Source organism: Rana temporaria, chromosome 5, assembly GCF_905171775.1.
Source record: "Rana temporaria chromosome 5, aRanTem1.1, whole genome shotgun sequence".
NCBI lineage: Eukaryota > Metazoa > Chordata > Amphibia > Anura > Ranidae > Rana > Rana temporaria.
The window spans coordinates 273,800,556-273,814,123 of NC_053493.1; the positions used below are offsets into that span (position 1 = coordinate 273,800,556).

The window sequence follows — 13,568 nt, forward strand, 5'->3', positions numbered from 1 at the left end:
ATTCATGTAAAGAAGGGATTCAGACAGAAACAATTCTCCAAGTTTTTGTTTTAGTTGAAATGTTGGCCTGCATACTAGCTGGAACTTCACTAAAAAGTCAAAAATGTTGCTGAATTATGAGGGCTGCACTCAGGATGGAAATTGCAACTCACTGCTAGAAACAAAGAAGTGGCCGCACATTGCAGGGAGATGTCCACAAATAGCAGTACTTTATTTGATTACAGACAATAAGACAGCACTGTGGACTAGGGATGAGCTTCGTATTCGAGCCGAACTCATGTTCGACTCGAACATCTTAAGTTCGATCGTTCGTTGAAATACGAACAAAAATTTGAGTTACATATCACAGACCATAATTCACTGCGGCATCGCTGGCTGATGATTGGTCAAGCATGCACTATGACCCGCATGCTTGGCCAATCACAGCTTGCAAAAAACGGAGAGCCATAATTGGCCAAAGCCAGTTAAGTACACGCCCCACACTATAAAAGGCCACCTGCAGGTCGGCCTTGTGTAGTGTGTTGTGGTGGTTAAGAGAGGACATAGAGTGTCATTTTTTGCAGGTAGATAGAGCAGACAGGCTAGTCAGTTAATGTTACAGTGTGTAGAAGATATATATACATCCCAGGTACATATATTTATACACTGTATAGTTTAGCTAGATCGGTTCTTCCTAATTTACTGGCAGGTGATTGTGCTAGCTGCAGTATTCTTACGTGGTTTATTGCCTGTGTCCTCTGTAGTTTGCACCTAAAGCTACTTGGTGTGTACTGGCCGTGTGCTCTGTAGTTTGCATCTAAAGATTCAGGAGCAGTGATTTTAATGATGCTTAACTGGTTGCCAACCAGCCGCCGTCGTTTTACGGCGGCATGTCGGCTCCCCTGCGCGAGAGCCCGTAGCTATACGTATCGGCCTAAACTGAGGAAAAAAAATCTTTTTTTATATATTTTTGGGGGATATTTATTATAGCAAAAAGTAAAAAAAATATATTTTTTAAATTGTCGCTCTATTTTTGTTTATAGCGCAAAAACTAAAAACCGCAGAGGTGATCAAATACCACCAAAAGAAAGCTCTATTTGTGGGGAAAAAAGGACGCCAATTTTGTTTGGGAGCCACGTCGCTCGACCGCGCAATTGTCAATTAAAGCGACGCAGTGCCGAATCACAAAAAGTGCTCTGGTCTTTGACCAGCAATATGGTCCGGGGGTTAAGTGGTTAAATAAAAAAAAAAAAAAAATGAAAAATTCCTTTAAATATTGTACCTGCTGGGTGTCTATAGTATGCCTGTGAAAACGTCTTTGAGAACCCGGGTCTTGCCTGAGGCAACATGTATCAATGGAAAAAAGTTTTAAAAACAGTCGTTTTTTCAGGAGTCCTGAAAAAAACGACCGTTTAAAATTTTTTTTTCCATTGATACATGTTCCCTGGGGCAAGACCCGGGTTCTCAAAGACGTTTTACAACAATAACTTGCATATTAGGCTTTAAAATGAGCACTTTTGAATTCGAATGTTCGAGTCCCATAGACGTCAATGAGGTTCTAAATGTTCGCGCAAACGTTCGGTCCGTGCAAAGGTTCTGGTGCGAACCGAACGGGGGGGTTCGGCTCATCCCTACTGTGGACATACCTCGTTGAAGCGCTGCACACAATAGCATGCTATTGTGTGCAACGCTTCAACGATGTATGTCCACGGGTTTCTCTTATTGTCTGTCATGATACAATAAAGTACAGCTATTAATTGGCATCTCCCTGCGGTGTGCAGCCACTTCTTTGTTCCTAGTTATCACGGTGGCGAGTCGTGCAGGCACATGCGAAGGAGAGCCGTTTTGGATCTTGCCTGTCACTTGCCTGGAGCAGCGGTAACTCTTACATTGTAACCTTTCTAAACTTAAAGCGGAGTTCCACCTAAAAATGGAACTTCCGCTTAACCCACTCCTTGCCCCCTTACATGCCACATTTGGCATGTAATTTTTTTTGGGGGGGGGAGTGGGGGCTTCAGGAGAAGTGGGACTTCCTGTCTCGCTTCCTCCTTCCACCGAGGGGCTGGTAAGGCGAATAGCTTAATCGCCTTATTGCAGCCCCTCCCTGTAGGCAAGCGCCTGTCCAATCGGACGGCACCACGAAGCTCGCGCATGCGCAGTGCCGCTCGCGCATGCGCAGTGGGTGCCCGGCCATGAAGCCGAAAGCTGTCACTGCCGGGTGCCCACACTAGGAATGAAGACGCCGGCCGGCGAGGGGGGGCGAGGAGCGGAGCCCCGGCCGGCGAGGAGCTGGAACCGTGGAGCAGGTAAGTGTCTGTTTATTAAAAGCCAGCAGCTACACTTTTTGTAGCTGCTGACTTTTAATAAACTTACAAAAAGGCTGGAACACCCCTTTAAAGTGATACTAAATCTAAAAACTTTTTTTACCTTTTGCAGTAAGGCAAAAATGTTTTATACTTCTCTGTCCTCCCCCTTACCTGTGTGAAGGGGAAGAGGCCTCTAAACTGAATAAATGAAATCTAACACATTTCTTCATCCAACAGCGCAGATGAACGAATATCCTGCTTTGGCCATTATATTCTTACAGCTAGCGTTGCTGGCTGTCAAATATACAAGTATCTGATTTAATGCTGGGCCTTTTAAGCCAATCATTTTCCAATTTAAGTATGTTGGACTGGAGGGTGCCAACAGGACCACCCATGGAGTGAAATTCATTCCATGTATGGCCAGCTTAAAGTGGTTGTAAAGGCAGAAAGTTTATCTTAATTCTATGCATAAGGATAATAAACCTTCTGTGTGTAGCAGCCCCCCAAATACTTACCTGACCCCCTCTCTATCCAGTGATGTAGACTAGTGCCTCGGCCGTCCAGGACTCTCCCTCTTGATTAGTTGAGACACAGCAGTGGTGCCACTGGCTGCTGCTGCTGTCAAAGTCAGTTAGCCAATCAGGAGTGAGAGGGGGCGGGACCAAACCGTGGCTCCGTGTCTGAAAGGACACATGGAACTGTGACTTGGCTCGGGTGCCCCCCATAGCAAGCTGCTTGCTGTGGGGACACTCGCCAGGAGGGAGAGGCCAGAAGCACCAACAAGGGACCGGAAAAGGAGGATCCAGGCTGCTCTGTACAAAACCACTGCACAGACCAGGTAAGTATAACAAGTTTGTTATTTTTAAAAAACGAGACTAGCATCATTTTAAGTAATCTACGACACGATCTTTGATTACTAAATCCTTTAATACCCAAGAACTTAAACAAACCTGATTTATCACTAGTACCTGGACACAGCACTGCAATTAAGTAACAGCTATAATCCATGTCTACAATGCCATTGCACATTTTTAAAATCATTTCACGTTATACTTTTATCAGAATATTATTTACTGTAAAAAATTGTTTAGCTTTGAATATATACATTTTGGAAATTAGCACAGCTTATCTAGCAACTTATCTTGGTGAAGAGGCATAATTAACTCCACAGAAATTCTATCGAGTAGGGGGTCTCCACTCAAAACCTATTATCGAACAGCATTTAAAGCGGGGGTTCACCCTATATAAAAAAAAAAAAAAAAATGTTTTCCCTCTAGCATTAAATTCGGCATAGTAGCGCGAGCTACAGTATGCCTGTCTGTATTTTTTTTATCCCCGTACTCACTGTTATATCGTACATAGAAGATTCCGGGGAATGGGCGTTCCTATGGAGAGGGAAGGTGATTGACGGCCGGCCCTGGCACGTCACGCTTCTCCGGAAATAGCCGAAATAGGCTTGGCTCTTCACGGCGCCTGCGCATAGCCTGTGCGCAGGCGCCGTGAAGAGCCGAGACCTACTCCGGCTGTCTTCGGGGAGCGTGACGTGCCAGAGCCGGCCGTCAATCACCCTCCCTCTTGCTAGGAACGCCCATTCCCCGCGGCAGACGGAATCGTCTATGTACGATATAACCGTGAGTACGGGGATAAAAAAATTAAGACCGGCATAGTGTAGCTCGCGCTACTATGCCGGATTTTATGCTGAAATGTTGTTCTGCAGGGTGAACTACCGCTTTAACAACAATTTTCAAAAACTTTAAATTGTTAGCTCACGTTTTCAGAAAACAATGAAAAAGGTGAACTAAGGCTATACACTCTCTCCACCTACCAGTCCCTGCTGTACTTACCTCCAGTGATGCCGGGCTGTCAGTGCCCACCCAGCCAGTGTAGCGGTACAAGGGTTTGAAACCCCCACTCTTCTCCATCTTCTCTGTGCAGCGCTTCTGGGTTGGATCAGCAGACAGACAAGTAAACTGCTCTGATCCAACTGTCTGTTCAGTGTAAATGAGCGCTAGCACTTAAAGTGGTTCTGAAGGCTGAAGATTTTTTATCTCCATGCATTCAGCCTCATTCAACAGAAAAGAGGAATCAGCACCACAGAACTACCTGGACAATTGTGAGAATGCTGCTGCGCAATCCTAGTAAAATACTAGAAGATAATGCAATAAGTTTGCAGTTATACAATTGTGTATATTCCAGAGTTTTGCTCTGCAAACTTATTTATTGCATTCAGCCGCATTGGCTGAGACAGCAGCAGGAGCCCATTGGCTTCCTCTGCTGTCAATCACAACCAGTGAATCAATGAGGAGAGAGTGGGGGGGGGCACTGCTCTATGGGGGGGGGGGTGAGCCATGGGTCTATGTGTCTTATGAAGAGAGCATGCAGTGGTGTTCCCAGGGCAAGTAGCTTTCTCTGGAGGCACTGCTCGAGGGGGAGGAGCCCCAGAGGGGGACCTGAAAAGAGGAACAGAGGTGCTCTGTGCAAAACCACTGCACAGAGCAGGTATGTATAACATGTTGGTTATTAACCACTTCAGCCCCGGAAGATTTGGCTGCTCAATGACCAGGCCATTTTTTGCGATACGGCACTGCGTCGCTGCGACATTGTACCCAAACAAAATTAACGTCCTTTTTTTCCCACAAATAGAGCTTACTTTTGGTTGTATTTGATTACCTCTGCGATTTTTATTTGTTGTGCTATAAAGAAAAAACACAATATTTTGTACTTTTTGCTATAATAAATATCCCCATTTTTTTTTTTTTTTTTTTTTAAAAGCTATTATTTTTCTCAGTTTAGGCAGATATGTATTCTTCTACGTATTTTTGGTAATAAAAATCGCAATAATCATATATTGATTGGTTTGCGCAAAAGTAATAGCATCTACAAAATAAGGGAAAGATTTATGGCATTTTTATTATTTATTTTTTTACTAGTAATGGCGGCGATCTGCAATTTTTATCGGGAGTGTGACATTATGGCGGACACATCGGATACTTTTGACACATTTTTGGTACCATTGACAATCATACAATGATCAGTGCTATAAAAATGCACCGATTACTGTGTAAATGTCACTGGCAGGGAAGGGGTTAACACTAGGGGGCGATCAAGGGGTTAATTGTGTTCCCTAATGTGTGTTCTACCTGTAGGGTGATGGGAGTGACTTAAGGAAATGACAGAAAGTTGTTCCTAGCTAGTAGGAACTCATGATCTGCCTCTCCTCTCCTCACAGAACAGGGATGTGTGTGTTTACACACACACACACACACACACACACGTCCCTATTCTGCCTCTCGTGACCACAATGACGCATGGCCGGTGGTCATTGCAACAGCTGGCCAGCACCCCTGCAGTGCGGTGGTGCGCGCGTGCGCCTGCTATCCTGCTTAAAGGAGCCAACGTACAGCTACGATGGCTCGCTGGATCGTGCCGACATGCCGCCGGCTGGTCGGCAAGTGGTTAAAAAACAAAGCTTTAATACCACTTTAAGTCTTTCTAATCCTCAGTCAAGTGTTTCAGAGTTTACACAGAAATTATTTTGAGAACTTGCATATCACAATTTTTTTTTATAAATAAGGGGACAATCAAATAATTTTGTAAGAATAGGTGCAGCACTTCTGGAATGGACCAGCGCTATTCTGATTGGTCAGCGCCTTTAACAAATAATTCCTCTGGTACATCCTGAAAGCAAAGGGAGAACAGCGAAGATTTCAAATCGCCAGACCACTGGACCAACTGCGTGGGCACTAACAGCTCAGCCTCCCTAGGGGTAAGACCAGCAAGGACCAGGGGGGTGGGGAGGATGTACAGTGTTAGTTCACCTTTTCAGAAAAAATTAAAAGGTGAACTAAAGACCAATTCACACTAGTGCAGTGACAGGCGTTTTATCACAAGGTAAATCTCCAGTGACTGCTAGGACACACGCCTGATACGCGTTAACGCTAGGTGCTTTTAGCTTGAGCGTTTTTTCATTTCAATGGCCAACAAAATGAATAAAGCCCCAAACGCTTAACACATCTAAACATGCTTGAAAAAACACGGCTTAAGAGCATTTTTGCAGCTGCTTTTCTCCTGCCAGGAGAAAAGCATTAAGAAGAGCCCCAGTGTGCATGAGGCGTGAAAGTGTCTGATGGTTGATTTGTTCCTGTTGCTCATAAGAACCAAATTCTTCCACACTGAGCTTGGAGTATGAAAGGAATAATCTCTTTACCCTTCATGTGCATCAATCATCGTTCCTTATTCAGACTTTTGATAAATATGGATTACAGTTTCCCCTTATCAGTTCATATTTTCAAAAAGTAACAGGATCTGAAACTCACTTATTGCTACCATTCCTCATTATGCACTCCTCCACCTTTACAAGCTTCAAAACAAACTTCTAAACCCAGCTTGACTCCTTCTAAAATGAGTTTTCCTGACACACTTTGCCTTCTATTATTAATAAACCTCTTCAAACCATCAGGGACAGTCACTGTGACAGAATGTGTTTTATCACCCACTCATTTCAAAAGTGTTATGACTTAAAAAAACTGAAACTTGTTTATCCATGTAAGACATCCCCAGTACGTGTGTCATATACTCAACAAACGATACAATAACATGCTTATTACTAACCTCCATGAGTTTTCACATGGGAATCCAGCGTTGACTTAACTGTAAAGGTCTTTCCACAATCTTCACATTTGAATGGTTTTTCTCCTGTGTGAATGCGTATATGCCTGAAAAGAAATGGATAAAATGTATATGGCCAGGTTAATATTTATGTGTTCCAATAATTTTACTTATCAATACATGAAAGCAGACATTTCCAGGGTGATAGCCACACTGATCATTATTAAAGCGGAGTTCCGGCCACAATTTCACTTTTTAAATATAAATACCCCTGTAATACACAAGCTTAATGTATTCTAGTAAAGTTAGTCTGTAAACTAAGGTCCGTTTTGTTAGGTTGTTACAGCATTTAGACACTTTATAAAATAGAAATTGACTGGGGCCATCTTAAGTGTGGGCATCATGAAGCCAGACTGTATGACTTCCTGGATTTCAGCCTTGCAAATCTCGCACATGCTCAGTGCTGCACAAGCAGTGTCAGATCAGGTTTCAGCACCTGTGCTGTCCAAGTCACATGATTGAGACTGGGGAGTGCACAGACTCCTGGTAAGTTACACCCACTACATTCCCAGGAGTCTGTGCGGTGCATTAAGCACCTAGGTGCAGGAAGTGGGAAGATTAACTATTCTGCCTAGCAACAACACTTTGAAGGCATCTAAAAAAAAAAAAAAAAAATTCGGAAAGGACATTTTTTTAAAACTACTGATGTAATGTTATATTTATGGGTGGAACTCCACTTTAACTGAGCCTTAACATTTACCAAACAAAATGGTTTATTGTGACATTGTTCTCAAATAACCCTAATGTTGATAATACATATTGCAAATTTCATTTTATCACAAATACTTTCAATAAGCTATTGATCCCCAAAAAATTAATAAACGGTTTCAGACAACCAATGTGCAACATTTTAACTATATTAAAGTGTATCTAAAACCCTAATATGAACATCTCTTATTTGCATCCTCTGCTAAATATATCATGCAAAGTGTTTTGTCATATATGTTTGACAAGTGTAAAATATACCTGTGGTATTTTTACCGGTATCTTGTGAGTGGATCCTTGCTCCCTACCAAGTAGGGGTTGTGGAGATGAGGAAGGGTCAGAAATGAAGTAGACAGGGCTGACGTGTTTAGGAATTCAGAACTGTGTTGTCATGTCTAAGTGGAAAGTACGAGCACACTATATTTCTGGTGCCTCTTCTGGCACCATCGTTAGCGATAAAAACAGAGAACAATATGGAAATGTGCTTGTATTTCAACTATTATTGTGTTTTGCCGTGATACACTTTAACCTCTTCAGCTCCGGAAGGTTTTACCCCCCCTCATGACCAGGCTATTTTGCTGCGATACGGCACTGTGTTACTTTAACTGACAATTATACGGTTGTGCGATGCTGTATCCAAATAAAATGTAAACCCCCCCACACAAATAGAGCTTTCTTTTGGTGGTATTTGATCAGCTCTGCTGTTTTTATTTTTTGCGCTATAAACAAAAAAATACAGACAACTACTTTCTGCTATAAAGCACATTCAATAAAAAAACATTTATAAAAAAAAAATAGAATTTCTTCATTAATTTAGGCCAAAATGTATTCTGCCAAGTTTTTGGTAAAAAAAATCCCAATAAGCGTATATTAGTTGATTTGCGCAAAAGTTATAGGGGCAGATCCACAAAGATCTGCACCGGCGCAGCGTATCTAAGATACGCTACGCCGCCGTAACTTACTTGGCTTTGTTTCTAATCCTCAACGAATTTGCGCCGTAAGTTACGGCGGCGTAGTGTATCTCTCGCGGCGTAAGGGCGCGGAATTCAAATGCGGCGGGTAGGGGGCATGTTTAATTTAAATGAAGCGCGTCCCCGCGCCGAACGAACTGCGCATGCGCCGTCCCTAAAATTTCCCGCCGTGCACTGCGCTAAATGACGTCGCAAGGACGTCATTGGTTTTGACGTGAACGTAAATGACGTCCAGCCCCATATCACGGACGACTTACGCAAACGACGTAAAATTTTCAAAATTAGACGCGGGAACGACGCCCATACTTAACATTGAGTACGCCACCATATAGCAGCTTTAACTATACGCTGGAAAATGCTGAACGAAAACGACGTAAAAGAATGCGACAGCCGCTCGTACGTTCGTGGATCGTCGGAAATAGCTAATGTGCATACTCGACGCGGAATACGACGGAAACGCCACCTAGAGGCCGCCGGAAAATTGCATCTTAGATCCGACAGCGTACTAAGACTTACGCCTGTCAGATCTAGCCGAGATACCGTCGTATCTTGTTTTGAAGATACAAAACAAAAATACGACGCGCAAAATTTGAAATTACGTGGCGTATCAAGAGATACACCGGCTTAATTTCTTTGTGGTTCTGCCCCATAGTGTCTACAAACTATGGGATATTTTTATGGATTTTTTTTGTACTGGTAATGGCAGCGGTCAGCGACTTATAGTGGCACTGAGACATTGCAGCGAACAAATCAGACACCAAGTGACACTTTTTTGGGGGACCAGTAACACTAACACAGTGATCGGTGCTAAAAATATGCTAAATGGCACTGGCAGGGAAGGGGTTAACATTAGGGGCAAATAAAAGTGTTAAAATTTACCCTAGGGAGTGCTTTCTAACTGTGAGGGGGTTGCTTTATCTGTGGGAAGACAGAAATCTGTGTTCCTGCTTAGCAGAAACAGATGATCTCTATCTTCCCTACTAACAGGACGGCGATCTGTCTTGTTTGCATAGGCAGACCGCCGATCTGCCTCTCTCGGGTACGAACATCTGTTCCACCAGACCCGCTGATTGGCTCCCGCTGTGTCCAAACACAGTGGGTCGCCGGATGCCGGGAGAGCAGGAGCCGCCGCCCCGCAGTAAATGTATATAGGGTGGTTGAAAGGGGTTAAGGTATTACAAAGACAAAGCTTTTCTTTTAGTTGTGGATAGTGTGTAGAGGAATTAGAACCCCTATCAGATTTTTATTTCAGTCTGTTCCCTGTTAGGGAGATTCACCCTATTTTCTCATGTTTTCTGTTATCACTGAAAGTTAAATAAAATCAAAAATTTTGAGCAGTCCTCAGAACAATAATAGAGGGAAAATCTTCCAATGGGGACACTAATTCTGGTGACAATCAGATATTCCCCCACTTTGGTGGAATTCTCTTTTACTTTCTTTTTTTGGCTATGAGGAAATCTCCCCAATAGGACACAACATGCCAGAGGTTATAACCCTACCTTACTTTATCCAAAGTGAAAATGCCTTTAGCCCTGGTTCACACTGGAATGATTTGGCATGCAATTTGACATGTCAAATTGCATGCCAAATCAGCGGCAATTGAGGTATCGTCCAAAGCGCCGCACCAATTCCCAAAAGTAGTTTCTGTACTACTTTTGGCAACTTCTGGGTGTGATTTCCATTGACATCTGTGCAAAAATCCACACAAATGGCTCTGAAATCGCCTTTAACTATTGTTTACAGTGTGAGTACAAATGTATTTTTAGGCTCTCTAGATCCATGTTATATATTTTTTTTTTTTTTTGCAATTTAAAATGGTCTGTGCTCTGTATTAAAACTCACTGGCCCAGTACACATAGGCATTAGGAAAACCATTTAGTTCACAAATAAAGATTAATGTATATTATCAGAAAGCGTTAAATTCAGTTTACACTAGTCGTGCTGCAAATTCTGGACCTACCTAGGCTGGTTTAAAAAAAAACATCACATTTGGAGCACTCTGGATCAATAGATTCTATGGTTGGATCATATGATTAACATTGGATGATTTAAAAAAAAAAAAATCTTTATCATTTCTATTCTTAGCAATCTACATGGTTTTGCAAATGCCCCCCTTCCCCTTTTTATTAAAGCGGTAGTAAGCCCGCTGCCGTTTTTTTTTTAACACCTGAAAAGCAAAAGCCATAATGAGCTAGTATGCACTGCATACTAGCTCATTATGAAATACTTACCTTGAAACAAGGTGTGAGGAACTTACCTGGTCCACGCCGAGGGAGATGTCATCTTGCCTCGGCGTGTCTTCCGGGTATAGCCGTTCCAGCGCTGTATTTGGCTGGAGCGGCAATGTCGTCACTCCCGCGCATGCGCACAGGAGACTTCTCCCCGGCAAGGTCTGACGGCTGACTGCAGCGGCGCATTGCGAGGGGAAAATCTCCTAAACCTTACAGGTTTAGGAGATATTCTTTATACCTACAGGTAAGCCTTATTATAGGCTTACCTGTAGGTTAAAGTGGTAGTACAGAATTTACTACCACTTTAAACTATATTTGTTACCATTAAAAAGTGGTATACAGTTTTACACTCAATTAAGACACTCAAAATTAAAAAAGATATATATTTTGTAGAAAACGTAGAGCAAAGTAGAGTATTTAGCACCCAGACAACAAATGTCGGCTCAGAGTGAATATTAAAAAAATGAAATCTTGACACTATAAAAGACAGGCCAGTGTAACCAATGCCATACCACAGAATGGGAAACTTTGATCCCTTTTTTTACCCTGGCCAGTGGAGAAAAAAAAAGTAGCGATAATGACAGCAAACAATGTGTAAAGTTATAAGACAGTTAATTTTAAAAGCAATGAAAGATGAAGCCCTGAAAGCTGCAAACTAACTTTCAGCCTGGTAAATATACCTATTAAAGAAACGGACTTGATATTTGTTTCAGTGTAGAACTCTGATAATAATCTACTTAGATTTTTATCATAACATTATTTGAAATGGATGCACAAAATAATCTATTCAAAACATGCTCAAAGCAATTGTGTTTTCAACAATGAAATTTTAGATCCATTTGCTTCATGCATGAATATCAAAAATAACAGGCGGCATATTTATTTTCCGAGTAAAAGCAATTGGATCAGATGAAGATGCAATCAAGACTGACTACTTGTAAAGTGGCTGCAAAATGATGTGACAAAAATATCTGATAATATCATGTATTGTGGAAATTGTTTTTAGTGCAATTCTAATTTCTAAAATGGTAAAACACAAGTCCTTAAAAGGAATGGAACATGGAATTATTCTTTACAAAGGTGATATAACCTCAATTATGGACAAGTGCAAAATGCTCTGACGGATGTAGTCATTATCCATCTACACTTTACGTACCTGTCAGCCTAACTTTATTAAGTTGGTTGATCAAGGATCGCTTTATAATATTTCTTATATTCTCTTTTTATTATTTATTTTTCCTTCCTTGCTATTCACATTGATCATTATTCTCATTGCATAAAGCAGGGGTGTCCAACCTTTTGGAGAGCGGGGGCCACTTAAGCAACTTGGTAACCGGTCGCAGGCCACAATGAGTGAAGCGGGTGGATGGCAGCCCACTCTATAGAATAAAACAAGAATGACCCCCTAAGGGTGGGACTTTGAAAGTGACCACAAACAATAATGTATAAAAAAAAAAAAAGGTATATAAATGTATTGTTCAGTACAAAATATATAGAAGTACAATGGAATACATTATATCCAGAAAAATATTGTTGCTGAGAATAGACAAGAAACTGCTCAAAGTCACACCCCACTCTATAGAGCACACTGAACTCTTTTTACATATGCCACTCCTTAGAGGTGAATAGAGGGTCTGATCAGGTCAGATGGACCATGTGGAAAGGGCCCAAGGCTGCTTTCACATTGATTCACTGTTGTTTACCAGCACCACAGGTTCACCTGTGGCTTTGCAGCAGGTTAGCTGCACTTTGTGCACTTTCAGAAAGCACACCAAACTCACAGGTAATAGAAGTCTCAGTGCAGGTAACCCGCAGGTGCACTGCTCTGTACAGTACATGTTGCCGAGAATGTGTTTCTAGCACGACAGCATCGCGCTGATTCTCTGCGACATGGTGCCGACATCTCGCACTCGCTGGAATAGACAAAGCACATTCCAGCGAGCGCGTCATAGAAGCGACGGGAGATCCGACTTGGATTCCCGCCAATTCTAGCTGCGGCATTTGGTATGCATCCTGAGGGAGAGCGGAGAAGACCCCCCGAAGAGCGGAGAAGACCCCCGAGAGCGGAGAAGACCCCCCGGAGAGCGGAAGAGAACCAGACGGCGGTGAAGAAGAAGCCCCCCTGCTAAAAGAGCTAAAGAAGACAGGGGGGGCCCCCGGAGCAGACTAATAAATTATTTTAAAACCCCTGTGTCGTGTGTTTTTTTACTTTTACACTTTACCTCCAGGTGAATGGGTAGGGGTACGATGTACCACATATTCATTCACTTAGGGTGGGGGGCCGGTATCTGGGGGCCCCCTTATTTGAGGGGGCTCCCAGATTCTGATAAGCCCCCCGCCCGCAGACCCCGAACAACCAACGGCCAGGGTTGTCGGGAAGAGGCCCTGTCCTTATCAACATGGGGACAGGGTGCTCTGGGGTGGGGGGGCCCCACAGTGCGCCCCCCTGCCCCAGAGCACCCAACCCCCCCATGTTGAGGGCATGCGGCCTGGTACGGCTCAGGGGGGGGGTCCTCGCTCATCCCCACTCCCTTCCTGGCCGGCCGGGTAGCGTGCTTTGGATACGGGTCTGGTATGGATTGTGGGGGACCCCCCCACCTCGGTTTTTTGGCGTAGGGGGGGTCTCCTTACAACCCATACCAGACCTAAGGGCCTGGTATGCTCCTGGGGGGGGGCACCCATGACGGTTTTTTATTTAAAATTTGGCG

At 43.1% G+C, this 13,568-nt stretch overlaps 1 protein-coding gene across 3 annotated transcripts in view; it reads right to left on the bottom strand.

Annotated features, from left to right (window-relative positions):
• The window catches only part of ZNF236 (zinc finger protein 236), a 274,436-nt gene that overhangs the window by 80,386 nt on the left and 180,482 nt on the right, over positions 1 to 13,568 (bottom strand). For all 3 annotated transcript variants that reach the window (XM_040353869.1, XM_040353871.1, XM_040353870.1), the window contains one exon: positions 6,897 to 7,000. In XM_040353869.1, coding sequence (XP_040209803.1) covers positions 6,897 to 7,000 — 104 coding nt within the window. The remainder of the gene's footprint in view (positions 1 to 6,896; positions 7,001 to 13,568) is intronic.